Genomic DNA, 18,174 nt, shown 5'->3' on the forward strand with positions numbered 1-18,174 from the left:
TTCCAAATATACATTGAGATTGTTTTCTTTATTGATATCCATTTTAAACATTTTCATGTCATAAATATGAAAATGATTACTGCACATTAACGTGTAAGACTTACTCTAAAGTGAGAAACATTTCAGTAATTAATGAGGTTATATATTAATGTTATTATTACTATTATTTAAAATGAGTGATGATACGACTTGGAGAAGGGGTTCACAACCCTTCCTTTTTGTTTGCTTGCTTTGTTTGTTTAAAGATCTTATACACACAATGTAGGGCTTGAGTTTATAACCCCAAAATCAAGAGTCCCACACTCCTCTGAGCCAGCCAGGTAGCCTTCCTGTTTAAATAGATGATTTTCATAGTATGAAACCTAAGAGATGCCTGCTATTTTTGTCAAATTTTATGTATCTCACTTTGTGAGCTACTGGAAGTAATTTGAAAACAATCTTATATTTTTTTCCTTCCAACATTTATTTAAGAATTTGGGGAAAAGGTTTGCTGTTGTGTATAAGGTTCTTATTGGAGAAGTCAGAGGCTCTGGTCCCTAGACTTTTTTTTCTTTAAGAGAGGGGCTGAGGCAGGGAGGGTTAGAGGGGGAGAAAGAGAGAGAGAGAGAATTTTGTTTTTCCTTTCAAGATTTTATTTAAATTCAAGTTCTCATATAGTATAATATTAGTTTCAGGAGTAGAATTTAGTGATTCATCAGTTGCAGGTAACACCCAGTGCACATTACATCAAGTGCCTTCCTTAATGTCTGTCCCCCAGTTACCCTATCCCACCACTCCCTCCCCTCCAGGGCCTGGGTGGCTCAGTCACTTAAGCATCTGCCTTGAGCTCAGGTGATGATCCTGGGGTCCTGGGATTGAACCCCACTTGGGGCTTATGCCCCCTGCTTATGCTCTCTCTTTCTCTCTCATTCTCTCAAATAAAGTCTTAAAAAAAGAGTCTCTTATGGTTTGCTTCCCTGTCTTTATCTTATTTTTCCTTCCTTTCCCCTATGTTCATCTGTTTTGTTTCTTAAATTCCACGCAAGAGTGAAATCATACGGTATTCATCTTTCTCTGACTGACTGAATTCACTTAGAACGAACACTCTGTTTCCAGGAGAGAGAGAAACTTTTTTTTTTTTTTTTTAAGTTTTATTTGACAGATATCACAAGTAGGCAGAGAGGCAGGAAGAGAGAGAGGAGGAAGCAGCCTCCCCGCTGAGCAGAGAGCCCCATGTGGGGCTCGATCCCAGGACCCTGGGATCATGATCTAAGCCGAAGGCAGAGGCTTTAACCCACTGAGCCAACCAGGCACCCCGAGAGAGAGAATCTTAAGCAGGCTCCACAGCCCGTGTGGAGCCCAATGCTGGGCAAGATCTCATGACCCTAAGATCATGACCTGAGCTGAAATCAAGAGTGGGACACTTAACCAACTGAGCCACCCACACGCCCTGGTGTCTAGACTTCTTACAGTTCCTAACTTCTTATAGTTCCTGTAAACAGTTATTTAAGTTCTCTGTACTTCAGCTTTCTTGGTTGTAAAATGTGGATAGTTGGGGCACCTGGGTGGCACTTCAGATCATGATCTGAGGGTTGTGAGATGAAACCCTGCTTCAGGTTCCGTGCTCAGCTTGAGATTCCCTTCTTCTCCCTCCCCTGGCTTGTACTCTGTCTCTCAAATAAGTAACTAAACTTAAAAAAAAAAAAAAAAAAGTGTAGATAGTAAATAATACTCTGTAAGAATAAAAATGTATTTGATTTTTAAAATATAGAGGCACCTGGGTGGCTCAGTGGGTTAAGCCTCTGCCTTCGGCTCAGGTCATGATCTCAGGGTCCTGGGATCAAGCCCCGCATGGGGCTCTCTGCTCAGCAGGGAGCCTGCTTCCACCTCTCTCTCTGCCTGCCTCTCTGCCTACTTGTGATCTGTCTGTCAAATAAATAAATAAAATCTTTAAAAAAAATAAAATATAACATGCTATACAAATGTATGATTTAGGGAATTAATTTTGCGTGAAATTTTAGATGTTCTAAAACATCTGAATTATAATCCTCGCTATAGTATTTAGTAGCTGTATAACATTGAGTTAAAAAAACAAAAAACTACCCTTGAGTTTCCTCATCTGTACGGTAAGGAGTTATCTTAGGTATGCTCTGCCTGTCCGAGTAAACAGCTAAGCTTTAAATGCTGAATTCCATCAACAATCAATAGCACGACTGATCTCTAAAAAATAAATTTGTCATGCAAGAAGAGGAGGAAGAATTAGGCAAAACAAAGATGATCTTTGTTTCTCATTTATGGTAGAATCAACTTAAAGCAGTGTTTATATTAAAGATATAATTTGGGCAAAAGAATGCCATATGTTTTCTGTGTTTACTGTTAATGGATCTGTTCTTTTTTTTTTTTTTAAACAACACATTTATATTTTGTGACCTTCCACACAGGAAACATGACTTGGTCTGCATTTATAACAGTCTAATTTAGTAAATAATATACATTCTTTGAAGTTTTAAGATATCTCCAAATGCTTATTTTGTCTGAGGTAACTTAGGGGAGACTTAGAGGAAAAGAGAATTTTGTTGATCAAGTAAATGTTTTATAACCTTTTGGTGCATAGCAGGCCATATTAAATTAAGAAAAGACTAAACAGATTGTGACTCTGATTTAAATGTTAGGGTTGAGCAGTTGATACTTTTATTTCTTTATCCAAATTTCGTATTAACAGAAGCAAATCATGTGTCAAGATATAAGAGATATTCATAAATTTAATATATTTATCAGCAACAATTATGTTTCTGTAACAGTATATATTTATTTCAAGGTATAAAACCAAGGAAAAGAAAGACTTTTGGTTTACCAGGGATAATTAAAAAGGAAAAGGATGCAGAGTCTGTGTAAGTATATTACATATTGTCAAAATCCTCTGTTATTAAGACTGTTGTTTTGAATTTGAGAAGAAAAAATTCCATCAGAAATAACTCAAAGTATGTATGTCTAAGGTTTAAAAAATACATTTTTCTAAGTAATGTACTACCTCCTCTGGCTTTAGATAAAAGTATTAACTTCTCTTATTTTAAAATTTTAAGATGAAAGCTCTAGTGTCTTGAAATTGAAACTTTAAAGGTACCCTTTTTATAAAACATACATGCATATTTAAAAAACAGAAGTGCAGAGGAAACTAAAAATTCTTCTATATCTTAATGCCAAAGAAAAAAACCCATGGTCAACAATTTAATGAAAATCCTTTCTAGACAACTCTAAACATATAGGCATATGTGTACACATAAATAGAAAACAGGGGAGAGCAAAGGCACTAACATGTTTTAAACATTTATACTAGGTCATCAATTTTAGATGGGGGATGGACTATAAATATGATTTATGTATTTTTTAAATTAAGTTAATATACACAGAATATATAATTTGCATACAATAAATTCAACTAGTATTGGGTAAGTGAAGTTTTCTACATTGGCTATGAGTTAGAACTATGTGGAAAATTAAAATAGATGTATTTATGCCAGGCCCCACCTCAGACCAATTAAACCAGATTCTCAGGCATGAGGCCAAGCATAATTCTTGTTTGGTTTGGTTTTAAGCAATCTGTGTGATTCCTAACATACGCCTGGGGTTGAGAATCTCTAAGAACTATGATTTGCAAGAGACAAACTGGAATCAATCTTTCTGTAATTACTCAACCTTATATATATTGACAAGATGCTAATCAAATCTTAAATGATTTGTTGACCATGTGACACTGGGTGAAAATTTGTCTAAAATCCCTGCTTCTCTAGCATAATTAGCAGAGCTGTCATAGGCACTCATATTTTCAGTATAAGAGAACAGTTTGTGCTTTGGGTATTCTTACCTTCTGCCTAGTTAGATTCTTTTTGAGTTTCTCAGTGTGTCTAAGTCTATTTCTTCCTTTCTCCCAAGTTTTACTTGGATAACAAATTAAGACCAATTGCAGAGTAATTTTTATTTGTAGTTACCATCTCATCTACAAATGTCTTTTCAGCATTTATGAAGGGGGTATTTTGTTAAAGAGATGGAATCTAATCTTTTTTATAACATTGGAAATACTTATGGAAATCTAAACAGTTGATTTGTAAGTGAAATTATAAATGTAGCCAGTTCATCTGTGGGTGTATTATAAAAAATAAAGGCCTTAAATTCAAATATTTTTATAATGTATGGTTTTCACAGCTGTCCATTTAGGCAGCGTGGAATATTTTTGCATATTCTGTGTTTTTAAAATAGTTTTTCATGATCAGTAATTTCCCAGTACCAAGATTAGGCCACTCGGATATTGGAATGGTTTTTACAAACACTGAGAAGACCAGAGCCAAAAACCAGTGCTTAAACAACTGCACCATGATTGCTTTCTTTCAACACTTGGAGGCAGGAAAAATGTTAGAAACCGCTTTGTTTGAAATGCCTGAGGCTCTTGGCATGCTTCTTCCAGTAGCCTGAAGGCTTTGAAATGCCAGCAGTTGTGGAAGACGGGGTCCTGCTCAGAGCTTGCTCAGGGCTTGCTCTTCCTTGGGGCTTCAACTGCAGGTCTCATTGAAGCCCACTGTGAAAGCAAACAGATGAGTGCTTTGACACAAAGACTGGTGAGCTCTGGCTGAAAGCCAGAGAATAAACCATTTGAAACTTTGACACTTTTATATTTAAAGTATATCTTTTTAAAAAAAGAAGGAAGTAGAAGTGCTCCAATATCTTAAATTATTTGATTCTGTAGAGGGATTGAATTTTTTCTTATGGTGCCTTTTCTGGAACATATCCTTAGAGTATGCATAGGAATGTATCAGTAATAAGGAAGCTCTTTTTCAAAACTTGGAATTTTGAGTGACATTTAAGTGGCTATAAAGATACAAGAAGCTTACATTTACCCTCTTTGGTGCTTCCATTTGGATTAAGAGCAGTGTAGTCATCTTTTTTTCATTATTTCAGTCTGTTCCATCCTGTCTTTCTTTAACTAAATTCTTCAATTTGTAGATTTTTTTCCTGGTTTGTGCTTTAGTCTTTGGGAGATGACCTGTTTATCCTATATATTAATTTAGTACAATTTTATTACTGTTCATTGGACTCTCAAGGTATACCTAATATGCGTGTTTTCAGTATCTTATTAAAGTGGTGGATTCTGATACTATATATGCATTAACTGTCTCAGGCCACTGAATATGTAAATAATCCAAATGCCTTTTAAATGTTCATTCTAATTTTTGTTAGTGAATTTGTTTAACAATATGTATATAGAAATCCTTCTAACCTTATTTCTAATGGCCTTGATGTCTTTATGGGTTTAGGTCTTTATTTGGTTGATAAAGTTGGTCTACTTTATGTTTTAATTTTACATTCAAAGCACTTCTTTTCTAGCTTATATCCAAATTAATATTTGTCAGTTAAATGATAAAATACCAGTTTTATATATTAGACTTAGATTTTTTAAGCGGAATTCTGACTACTTATTTAACATATTTGGAGAAAAATGGTTTGGCTTCTATATATATATATATATGCTAGCTATGGATATTACTTCAAATGAAACTGAAGTTTTTAATAAGAATATATTGTAAAGTGTTATTTAAAAGCCAGTAGCAATCCTTGTAGGACTGGCAGCTTCCTTTATATGATTCATGTGTATATTTATGAAAAAGAAGTGCTTTTGAAGTACAAGTTTTTAAAATACTTGCAAGCTGTGTAAGTTTTATTTGCCATGTATTGTGGATATTGGATTGCCTTCTTTTGAACTTTAAAATCATTTGGTATATTTTAATCCTCATGATTTGATTTTTCTAAATATCTTTGTAAAGTTTAAATAAAAGTTATGTTTAAATAACAAGGTAAACACATTCAGTATACTAGAATTATAGTTCTAATAGTTGATTGTTTCTAATATTTTGTTTATTTTTAATAGGGAATGCCCTGATGCAGATTCACTTGTAAGTTGATTTTACGTTGATATAAACCATCCATATTAACTATTTTCATTAGGAAATAACAAGCATATTTGGGTTGAGTTGTTAACAAGTCTTTCCAAGAAAAATACTAACCAGCTTACTGTAAATTCACTATTAAAATTATTTTACAGGTGCATTTTTGGCTTTATATTACTAGATGCTTTCCTATTAAATAGAAAGTAGTTCTACCTACCTTTGTAAAGTACATTTTACTTTTAAAATTTGAGTGGTACTATACCATATTGCCTTTTCTTGGGAAATATGCCAGATCTCAGATCTGTATACTTTATTTTAAAATGTGATGCTCTTAGTAATGTGTTCCTCATCATTAAAATGTTATTTTTATCTATTCAAGTATTTGAGTTTTAATAGATTACCAGTTTAAAAAAATACAACAATCATGGTCAGTATTTTTCTGTGCTTTTTGCTTGTAGAACTTTCACTTATATTTTTTATTTAAATATATTTCTTTGTATATAATTGAGGAAGGCATTAAATGGAGCTCCAAATAAGTTACAGTGGGAGAGTAGATTTACAAAATAGTCTAATATATAAACAGACACATTTTTCAAATTGTTCATTAGACTGGTTATGTTGCTAAGTGTAGTAGAGTCAAGCTGTCTGTCTCCTTTGCTTGTTCTTGCTTATATAATTACTGTTTCTTTTGGTCCCACATCATTTTGATCTTTTACAGCATAATGGTGTATCAGGATAAAGATATTTTGTGAAATAGTGTGTTTTATGTAACTTAAATAAAACCTAGTATATTTTCTTTAAAATAAGAAAATTATGGTTTGTTAATAAGTGTAAAGTGAAAGTAGAGAATTAGATTTCTAGTGAGCTCTAGGGTTAAAACTATCCAGTGTTTTAGAATTACATTTAATTTACCAATTGTCTGTTTTGATACTCTTGGCTTACCAATTAATGAAAAAGTTAACAGATGTGTTCGACATATACTTCAGTATTCATCATGCATTTCATTTTGGAATTATGCGTAGCATTTATTTGATGATTGCAGTATTGAATTAAATACTTTAATACTTCTTGTTTTATATATACTCCCTTAAATATAACATCTGTAATCCTCTTAAGCTCATTGATACTATTCTATAATGATCAATATTAACCAAGTTTGCACTTCAAGTCAGAAGAATTAGAAAAAGAATTGGAAAAGAACTTTTAAAGAGGATGCATAAGGCTAATGCCATATAAGAAATTATTGATAAATTTGTGTAGAAAGAAAACATCTAAAATTACAAAAAATAGAAGAATTTGATTCAGTGAAGATAAATTGGCAGAGTATATTTGCAAGACATGTAATAAAGGGCTACTTTACTTTGTAGAGTTTATATAAATCATTATCAAAGGTGAGCAATGTCCCAGTAGAAAAAGGGCATTATAAAAATGGGCTATTTTTTGGGGCGTCTGGGTGGCTCAGTGGGTTAAAGCCTCTGCCCTCGGATTAGGTCATGATCCCAGGGTCCTGGGATCAAGCCCCACATCGGGCTCTCTGCTTAGCGGGGAGCCTGCTTCCTGCTCCCCTGCCTCTGCCTGCCTCTCTGCCTACTTGTGATCTCTGTCTGTCAAATAAATGGATGGAATCTTTAAAAAAAGAAAAGGGAAAAAACAGGCTATTTTTCATAAAAAGAAATAGAAGTGGTAAATAACCATAAGAAATGTTGTTCAGAATAGAGGTCTCATTCTGATGCAAATTAGAATGAAATTCCTATATTTACCTATCATATTGGCAAAGGTTTTGGTATATTGGTAGGAATGTAAATTGATATGATCTGTCTTATATGTAGTTTGGCAGTGTCTTCTCAAATAAGAAATGCATGTTCTTTTTTGACTCTCCAGTCCTACTGCTTGAGGTTTACTGTTACAGCTATATTCACAAACTATAGGTATGTGATTGACCAAGGTAAATGCACACAGTAGTCATTCCCTCCCCCACCCCGCCCCTGAGGTTTCGCTTTCCATGGTTGGAGTTACTCATGGTCAGTCATGGTTCAGAAGCAGATGATCCTCCTTCTGATATATCACCAGAAGGTCATTAGTAGCCTGACGCTATATCACAATGCCTACTACATCATTCACCTCATGTCATCTCATCATATAGGTATTTTATTATATCACATCATCACAAGAAGGGTGAGTATGGTAAAATAAGATATTTTGAGAGACCACATCCAGATAACTTTTTTTTTTTTTTAAAGATTTTATTTATTTATTTGACAGACAGAGATCACAAGTAGGTAGAGAGGCAGGCAGAGAGAGAGGGAGGAGGAAGCAGGCTCCCCGCGGAGCAGAGAGCCCGATGTGGGGCTTGATCCCAGGACCCTGGGATCATGACCTGAACTGAAGGCAGAGGCTTTAATCCACTGAGCCACCCAGGCGCCCCTCCAGATAACTTTTTTTTGAAAGATTTTATTTATTTATTAGAGAGCTGGGGGAGGAACAGAGGGAGAGGGAGGAGCCTAGATGATGTGGGGCTCTGTTCCAGCACTCTGGGATCATGACCTGAGGCAAACCCAGGTGCTTAACCGACTGAGCCACCCAGGCACCCCGTTACATAACTTTTATTATAGTATATATATATATATTTTAAAGATTTTATTTATTTGACAGAGATCACAAGTAGGCCAAGAGGCAGGCCGAGAGAGAGGAGGAAGCAGGCTCCCCGCTGAGCGGAGAGCCCAATGTGGGGCTCGATCCCAGGACCCTGGGATCATGACCTGAGCCGAAGGCAAAGGCTTTAACCCACTGAGCCACCCAGGCGCCCCCTATTACAGTATATTGTTATAACAGTTCTATTTTATTATTACTTCTTGTTACTAATCTCTTTTGTGCTTTAAAAAAAATCTCTTACCATGTCTAATTTATAAGTTGAACTTTATCATAGATATGTATGTATAGGAAAAAAAACATAGTGTATATAGGGATCATTATTATCCCTAGTTTCAGGCATCCACTGGGGTGTGGGAATGTATCCTCCCTGGGTAAGGGAGACTAGAAGGAGGAAGGGAGAAGTAGAAACAGATGTTTATTTCAGCATTGTTTATATTAACTCAAGATTGAAAACAGCCATCAGAATGGACATTGGTTAAATAAATTATTAAACATTCACTGTAATAGTCTGATGTTTTAGAATTAGGTTACCCTGCCTGCTGATATGGAAAGAGCTTACTAAAGAAAAGCAAGTATCATATTTTAAGTAAATGCTGTTTTAAAAATATAAGTGGGTAGATATCTTTGTTCTTTCTTTTTTTTTTTTTTTAAATGTGTTACCAGATATTTAATCTTAATTGTGGTTACTTTTGGGAAACAGGATTACAGTGGTTTTCTGCAGGGAGAAAAGGCTTTCAGTATTTGTTTTATTTATAGCCTATTATTATTTATTTATGGCCTATTTATGACCTTTTTTTATGGCTCGTCTTTATTTTATTTTTTTTTTAAACATAGGCCTACGTGGGACTTGAACTCATGACCCTGAAATCAAGAGTTTCATGCTTTACTGACTCAGCCTGCCGGGCTCCTCTATGGCTAGTCTTAATGATTACTTTAAAAACATCCATAGTCTCCCTTGTGAGGGAAATTATCACTCAATTTCTGTTCCTTTTTTAAATGGTCTGTGTAATTTTGAGGGACTGTATCTTTTAAAGGTTGACCAAGTAAGTGTGAATTGCTCTTTTTATTTAGTTTTAGCCAGTCTCCCCGTTGTAAACAGAGATTGAGGAATATTCCACTAACTAGAGAGCTCTCTCCAAGCCTGTTGTTTTAAATCACTACCACCACTGTCCAAATCTGCCTTTTAAGATTATTAGGTGAAGTTAACTGTTCTTTTCTTCATACTGCTTTGGCCTTATGTTTTGCTCTGGCAGTGTAGGATCTTTAAATAGAAATCATGGATTTAGTGGACAGAGGTGTAAATAGACATTGTGTAAGTTTTTAATTAATATCAGTTTTCTATGAATAGTTTTAGCACTGAAAACCTAATATACTGAGTATCGTGATTTATTTTGAAGTAATCAATTTACAGCAACTTTCAAAGATAGTACAGAGCAATCCAGTGTACCTTTCACCTGCTTTTGCCCAATAACTTCTTGCAGAAATACAGTATAGTATCACAACTGGGATGTTGACACTAATACAGTCAAAGAAGAATATTTCCATTATCACAAGGGTCTTCTGTGTGGATTATCCTTTTACAGCCATTTCTCTTCCATCACCACCCCTCTGGCAACTGCTCCTATTTTCTCTGTTGCTATAATATTATCATTTCAAGAATGTTATCTAAGTGGAACCCTATTAAAACCTTTTCAGATTGGCTTTTTTCATTCTGCATCATTCTTCATTTTCTTCTGGATTATTATGTGTATGAATAGTTGTTTGTTGAATAGTATTCCATGATATAGGTGCACTAAATTTTGCTGTAACCACTAACCTATTATAGGACATTTAGTTATTTCTAGTTTTTGGCTATTAGAAAAAAGCTGCTTTGAAGAATCATATATAGGTTTTTGTATGGATACAGTATCCTTCTCTGACCCTGGTAATTTTCTTTTTGAAGTCTGTTTTATTTAACAGAAGGATAGTCATTCTCTCTCTCACCAACCTTTTAAAAATGTTTACATGGTATATTTTAAAAATTATTTTCCTTTCAACCTACTTATGTTGTTATATATGAAGTGAGTTTCTTATATGCTATAGATAGCATCTAGTTGGGTCATGTTTTTAATCTCGTCTTTCAGTCTGTCTTTTATTACATTTGGACAGTTTCTAATTAACATAATTATTGACCTATCAGGGCCAAGTATGTCATTTTATTTTTTGTTTCCTGGTTTTGTTTTGTTTTGCTTTTCATTTTTTTTTCTTTTTCCTGTCTTCCCTGTGGGTTATTTGAACCTTTTTAAGAACTCCATTATGATCTATTTATAGTATTTTTAGCATATAATTTTGTGTGACTTTCTAAATGGTTCCTCTAGTTCACTCTCTAGTACCTTCAGATAGTTTTTTTTTTTCTTAAAGATTTTATTTATTTATTTGACAGAGAGAGATCACAAGCAGGCAGAGAGGCAGGTAGAGAGAGAGGTGGAAGCAGGCTCCCTGCTGAGCAGAGAGCCCGATGCGGGGCTCGATCCCAGGACCCTGAGATCATGACCCGAGCCGAAGGCAGCGGCTTAACCCACCGAGCCACCCAGGCGCCCCCAGATAGTTTTTTTTGACCAGAGTTTATAGTTATAATCTTCAAGAGGTTGATCCATAAGCAGCTTATTCAGCCCTATAGAAAATGGCTCAGTATTATTTGAAATTATTACATTGTACTAAATAATACACTGTAAACAAATTTAAAAGTAGTATCAGCAAATCCTTAGAATTTCTAGGGACTTAAATATCTGGTATATTTCTAGGGTACTGGGAATAAAAATCAAGTATTTTATAAAAACCTTAATTCTGAGGTGCCTGGGTGGCTCAGTTGGTTATAGCTGCTGCCTTCGTCTCAGGTCATGATCCCAGGGTCCTGGGATCCAGTCCTGCATCAGACTCCTTGCTCGGTGGGGAACCTGCTTCTCTCTCTGCCTCTGCCTGCCACTCTGCCTGCTTGTGCGCTTGCTCTCTCTCTGACAAATAAGTTAATAAAATCTTTAAAAAAAAACCCAAAAAACCCCTATCAAAAATTTTTAAAAAGGAACCTTAATTCTGATGTTTAATGAATTCATATTTGGTAAAGTTTATTTTTTTAAGTATTTTTAAATATTATTTGCATATAAGCAAGCAATATATAGAACTCAAAGTACTCCAGTTCTAGGGATGTAACTATATACTTGTCATCTTTTTAATATATGGAATCTGCTCTTTACTATTAGATTTTCTTTTTTTTTTTTTTTTTAAAGATTTTATTTATTTATTTGACAGAGAGAGATCACAGTAGGCAGAGAGGCAGGCAGAGAGAGAGAGAGAGGAGGAAGCAGGCTCCCCGCTGAGCAGAGAGCCCGATGCGGGGCTCGATCCTGACCTGAGCCGAAGGCTGAGGCTTAACCCACTGAGCCACCCAGGCACCCCACTATTAGATTTTCATTTCTAGATTTTAATCCAGCCTGTTAACTCACTGCTGGCTACAGTAGATTTTTTATTCAGATTGGAAGCTGTAACCATGTAAATGCTGTTTTAGTTCTCCTTGATTTTATGCTGTGCCTGTGAGATTATCCTTCATATTCCTTTTGCTGAGCTTTAGCAGGTGAATGGAGGAAGAACAGCAAACTTTACCAGTAGAAGAATATTGGCTCTCCAATTCCACTGGTCACTTGGCATTTCTTGGTGATCTTTTTTTTTTTTTTTAAACTTTTTGTAATTGTTTTATTCTTGTATTTTTTTGTAAGTTAGAAGTTATTTCTGGGACTCAGTCGGTTAAGCATCTGCCTTCAGCTCAGGTTATAATCTCAGGGCCCTGGGATTCAGCCCCACATTGGCCTCCCCACTGTGCGGGGCTGGGCGAGGTCTGCTTGTCCCTCTCCCTCTGCCTGTCCTCCACTTGCATGGTCTCTCTCTCTCAAATAAATAAAATCTTAAAAAAAAAGAAGTTATTTCCAAATAAAAAACGCTTGTATACCCTTAACTTTTTTTTTTTTTTTTTTTTTTTTTTTTTTTTTTTAAAGATTTTATTTATTTGACAGAGAGAAAACACAAGTAGGCAGAGAGAGAGGAGGAAGCAGGCTCCCTGTGGAGCAGAGAGCCCGATGCGGGGCTCGATCTCAGGACTCTGAGATCATGACCCGAGCCGAAGGCAGAGGCTTTAACCCACTGAGCCACCCAGGCGCCCCTACCCTTAACTTTTTATTACATTTGCTGTAACAGTTGCATTCTCCTTACATGCATGTGTTTATGTATGTGTGTATAAGATTTTTTCTGATCCATTTCAGGGTAAGTTCTGTACATTATGGCCCTTTATACCTAACTACTTAAATGTGTATTTCCTAAAAATAGGAATATTCTCTTAACATAGCATCCTTTATCCATTCTACTTCATCATTATCCCTTGGAGGTACAATACAACTTCATTGTGTTCTGATTTCTCCTTCCAGTGGCTTTTTCCCCCCATAAAGATAAGCAGATATCTCTGTTTTTAAATTTTCCCATCTTTCTTACTTCTAGGCTTTTTTCAGTTAGCAGTATTTCCTAGAAGTCATTTCATATGAGTTCAGTAATTGAATAGTACTCTGTTTTCTCTATGTACTATAGTTTATTCAAATATGCTTGGACATTTAGGTGCTTTCCAGAAATTTTGAATTATAATCTTTGGTGAATAAATTTGTTGCATATGTATGTTTAAATTGTTGTAAATTAAATTAAATTGGTGTATCTTCAAGGTAAATTTCTAGAAATTGAATTTCTGGGTGGAAGAGAAACACGTATCTGTTTTTGTTAGGTAATGGTAAATTTCTCTCTGTAGGGATTGTTCTATTTTGTACTTATATCAGCAAAGTATAAGAGAACATTTCCCCACAGCTTTGCCAACAGAGTGTATTTTTGAGCTTCTGAATTTTTGCCTATCTCCTGGGTGATAGACCATATTTTAGTGTAGTTTTAATTTTCTTAGTCATCTTTGTTTTTTTTTGTTCTGTATTTTTTATAAATATTTATGTTTATTTAACCTGTCAGTCCTCTGTTTTCATCATCTCTCATTTCCAGGCACATACAGTCTTGTGCTTTTATTTCTTCACTTTGAAGAATTGGGTGAAAATTTGGTTACAGAACTGCCGGTGTTCCTGCCCGAATACCTGTTCTCTTCCTTTTAGTGTTTCTGCCCTTTCATTTTGCAGTACTTTTCTCTTTCAGACAAGTGAATTACAGAGTGTGAGCTGAAGCTAACTTAACCAAAAAGATAGAACTTTCCCACTGTTACTAATTTTATGAACCTGTTGTTGATAAATGATGTAGCTGCTGTAAAAGGTAAAGCTGTTTTGCTAATCTTTTATATTTCTGTAGTTGGAGCCCTCGTTACAGTCTTTTTCTTCTTTTTCCCATAGAACATTCCTGATGTAGATGAAGAAGGCTATAGTATAAAACCAGAAGCAAATCAGAATGATATCCTTTCATCATCTGGATATTCCTATATAAGTAGACAGTTTTAACACAATATTCTGTTGTTTAATAAAGACTTCAGTTTTTAACTATAATAAAATAGTTATTTTATTATAAAAGTTTTTCATTTGATGTGTTTTTACTAATGAAAGTTAGTAGTTCTATTTCTCTTAAAGTCCATCTGACCTCTTAAAAGTTTATATTCCTTTTTATAAACATGTGAAAAACTGGTTATGCATTAAGATAATTTAAAAACTAAATTCTTTAACTGATATTCACATACCAAAGAGAACCATTTCTACTCATCTAGTGATTCTGATTCTGAAGATGAAGAACCAAAGAAGTATCGGATACAGATCAAACCCATGCATCCAAATAACTCGCATCACACAATGGCTTCCTTGGATGAATTAAAAGTGTCCATAGGAAATATCACGCTCTCCCCAGCAATATCCGTAAGTAAGAAAATGAGCAAGTTCGTACTTTGTACATAGAAGCCTTTATTTATTTATTTTTTAACTCATCTGCTTGCATCTGGTTACTTTTAGCAATAGTTAACCATATTGGATAAGGAAATACTTTACAGTTTTTCTTCCTTTTTATTGAGGTATATAGTTCTGAATTTTTATATAGGCAAATAAACTTAAGTTTGGCTTAGTTTTGCTTCCCTTTGAAAGTTTTACAAGGAAACAAAAATCTATTTCTGCCATTTTATAAACAGTTTGTATGTTTGTATGTTTCAGAAATTCGAACTGGCAGTATTAATCATTTCCTCATTTAATTTTAAAGATTTTCATGCATATTTTATGAACCTTATGTGAAAATGGGAATTCCATAAAGAAGGATTTAAAGATTAAATTATATGTCTGCTGCTTTTGTAACTGCATTAGTTGTTTTCCCATGTTTTATATAAAAAAAAGGCAAATATAAGAATTCTTAGTGATTGTGGTTAATTCCTCAATTCTGACATGCCATACTTAACAGCTTTTGAGGGAGGAGAAAAAATAATCACGGTGACTAATATTTCCATTGATGTCATACTCTAAGGAGTGTGAAACTATGGGGAAAAAAGCATGTCCTAAAATGACAATTTAGTCTATCTGTACATGTTCATCATAACTGATATTAGACCTGTTCTCCTTGATAATGGAGAATAAAAGTTCTCCCCATTTTATATTGTTATTTAATATGTATTTTAGATAGCCTGTATGTATTTGGGAAAAAAGTGTTTTTCTCTCAGTCATGTACTTTTAGCATTTAATTTTTTTTCAACCAAAAAGTTCTGAAGTGAGGTTTTATTCTATCATTGCTATTTTAACACAAAGATTAGTGCACAGATTATACATAATTATTTTAATATAGATATAATCATATTAATATATGTAAATGAAAAGAAGTTATGAAACCACTAAAAATTTTTATTGTGTAAGAGCATTAACTAATTTAAAAAATAAATGTAAATAAAACCCGATCCTAGGGGAATATATACCAAAACATTAAGCACCTAGCTCTGGGTAGTGAGATCATTAATGGTTTTAAATTTTGTCCTTTGTACTTCTCTCTCTCCCCTATTTTTTAAAAGATGGTGAACATACTAGTTTTGTACTGAGAAAATAAATAATGAGAAAATCTTAATCATTAATACTGGGTTTGAAAAGAGGATAGTTTGAGTATATTTTCTTGGCCAGTTTGCTTATCTAGCTCGTGTCCCCTAACAATGATCTGCAGTTGTCTTAAGATGTATAGATTTTAGGTGTGATTCAGAAGTGAATAGACAAATTATGAAACTAAGAAAATAAGATATGTTAAATTCTAAAATGGACACTGTGTCTTTCTTTTTCTTTCTATGTACAACTAGAGACATAGCCCAGTAAGTACAAGATTTTATATTTTTACCTACTGACTTAAAAAAAAATCCTTTTGATGTTTGAATGTTTTTAAAGTATTTGTTTTAAATTTTTTAAATTAGTAGATTATAGTATCTTGCTGTAGGTACCAACATTTTGATATTTTAAAACATTTTATTGAATGTTAAAAGTACATGTATTATCTTTTACTATAAAACACTGAAAGTTTTTTTAATGTGATTTTTGAGTAGATATACTAAAAATAACTTACAATTAGGTCTCCATTAATATTTTATGAAGTCAGGGTGCCTGGCTGGCTCAGTCTGTTAGAGCATGCAGCTCTTGATCTCAGCATCCTGAGTTCAAAAACTGTGTTGGGCATGAAACATACTTTTTAAAAAACAAACAAAAAAATTTTTTTACCAAGTATTTCATTACCATATTCTTTGTTTAATGACACTTAGTGTTTGAATTTCTGTTTTAGGTGCAGATGAATCGGAATTCTTCTAGTAAGTTTAACATTTAAATTGGTTATTTTATGTCTATGAAAATGTATCAGGCAGGGGCGCCTGGGTGGCTTAGTTGGTTAAGCATCTGCCTTTGGCTCAGGTCATGATTCCAGGGTCCTGTGATTGAGCCCCAGGTTGGGCTCCCTGCTCAATGGGGAGCCTGTTTCTCCCTCTCCCTCTGCTGCTCCCCCTGCTTGTGCACGTGAGCGCGCTCTCTCTCTCTCTCTGTTAAATAAATAAATAAAATTAAAAAAAAATTATCAGGCAGTTTGCTAAGCTTATTGTAGCCTTACATATGTATTTAGTTAGAGAAATAAATGGTTTGTTCTCATCACAGCTGTTAACAACAGACTAGAAGGATACTAACTTTAAACAGAAGACAAAGTAGGTATATTATTTCTTTTATCATTTAGACATGCCTTCAAGTTTAATACTTGGCTACAACATTTTTCAGAAATCAACAAAGCCAAAGAGTAGCTTCTTTTTAACAACGTTTAAAACTGTTTTAACTGGCATAACTCTGCCTCATGAGCCAGAAGGCATTATGAGATGAGTAAGTTTTAGCTTTATGTACTTATAAGTCATATCACAATTGCAATTTGTATTACATGGGTTTTTTTTTTAGTATAGTAACTTAATTATACTAAAAAATTGGGTGGATGCTGACATCTTCTGCAGCATCATGCATTAAACATAGCAAAGGTGGGAAAAAGTAAAATTGAGGCAGCCTACTCAAAAGTTACGCAATTTTGTAAACACAAGCCTTAATAAAGATCATAATACCAATCCTATTAAAAATTCTAGCACAGTTAGGGGCACCTGTGTGGCTCAGTGGGCTAAGCATCTGCCTTTGGCTCAGGTCATGATCTCAGGATCCTGGGATCAAGCCTCAGGTTGGGCTCCCTGCAAGGTGGGGAACCTGCTTTTCTCTGTTCCTCTGCCCATCCCCCCCTCCAATTCTCTCTTTCAAACTCTCTTTCAAATCAAATTAAAAAAAAAAAAATTCTAGCACTATTGACAAGACCTATTAAATGCATAATAAGTACCAAACGAAAAGTAAGATTTTAATTTTAAAAAAGAAATGATAAGTAGCTTGATACAGGGATACCAGGAAAATGAGGATGAAAGTGGGCTACTTTTATGCAGTTACTTACATAAGGGCAGATTGCAGAAACATGGAGGTGAACAGCGCAATAGGTACTTTGGGCCAGACAGAGGGCCAATGTGAGCTCAGTGGGACTGTGTGGTATGAAGGGGCATCCTGTACAGTGTGGTATTCCTCATAGTTTGCTGCACTTATCCATTTTGGTGTGTTTTCATTTACCAGCTATTGGTTGGTGATCTAAGACATTAAGGTGCAGGGAAATTTGCTTACGAACCGACCTGACTTTTACACATTACTGATTCTCTTTACTCTGTGTACAGTTGCTAATGAAATGATTCACATTACCAGTGCACAAAGGGAGCAAAACAGTCTATCTTATAAAGACTGTTGTTCTAGGTTCCTATAAAATTTTTTCAAGATACAGTATCCTTCAAGAATAACTATTTTTGGTCAATATAATAATAGTATTCTTAGAACCTGAAAAATGCTTTCATTATTCATCAGTTCTTGAGTAATACTTAAGTATTTCAATATATGTTTAATTTTTATATTTCTAGCCCATCTTTCTCTGGTCTGAACAGCAGTTTTATTCTCATGACTATGATAGTTTCATTGATTTAAGTAATTTCTTACCAAAGATGTTAGAAGAAATGAGGACACAGCAGAAATTCAGCTATTATTTTGATATT

General features: G+C 34.4%; 1 protein-coding gene across 1 annotated transcript in view; it reads left to right on the forward strand.

Moving 5' to 3' along the window:
* Positions 1–18,174, forward strand: part of LOC111155262 (FCH domain only 2) — a 114,148-nt gene that overhangs the window by 53,987 nt on the left and 41,987 nt on the right. The window contains exons 9-14 of the mRNA XM_022515374.1: positions 2,798–2,870; positions 5,900–5,924; positions 13,970–14,027; positions 14,304–14,479; positions 15,883–15,894; positions 16,356–16,380. Of these exons, the coding sequence (XP_022371082.1) occupies positions 2,798–2,870; positions 5,900–5,924; positions 13,970–14,027; positions 14,304–14,479; positions 15,883–15,894; positions 16,356–16,380 (369 nt within the window). The remainder of the gene's footprint in view (positions 1–2,797; positions 2,871–5,899; positions 5,925–13,969; positions 14,028–14,303; positions 14,480–15,882; positions 15,895–16,355; positions 16,381–18,174) is intronic.

The sequence above is a fragment of the Enhydra lutris genome, unplaced genomic scaffold, assembly GCF_002288905.1.
Source record: "Enhydra lutris kenyoni isolate GAN:26980312 unplaced genomic scaffold, ASM228890v2 scaffoldscaffold40, whole genome shotgun sequence".
Lineage (NCBI taxonomy): Eukaryota > Metazoa > Chordata > Mammalia > Carnivora > Mustelidae > Enhydra > Enhydra lutris.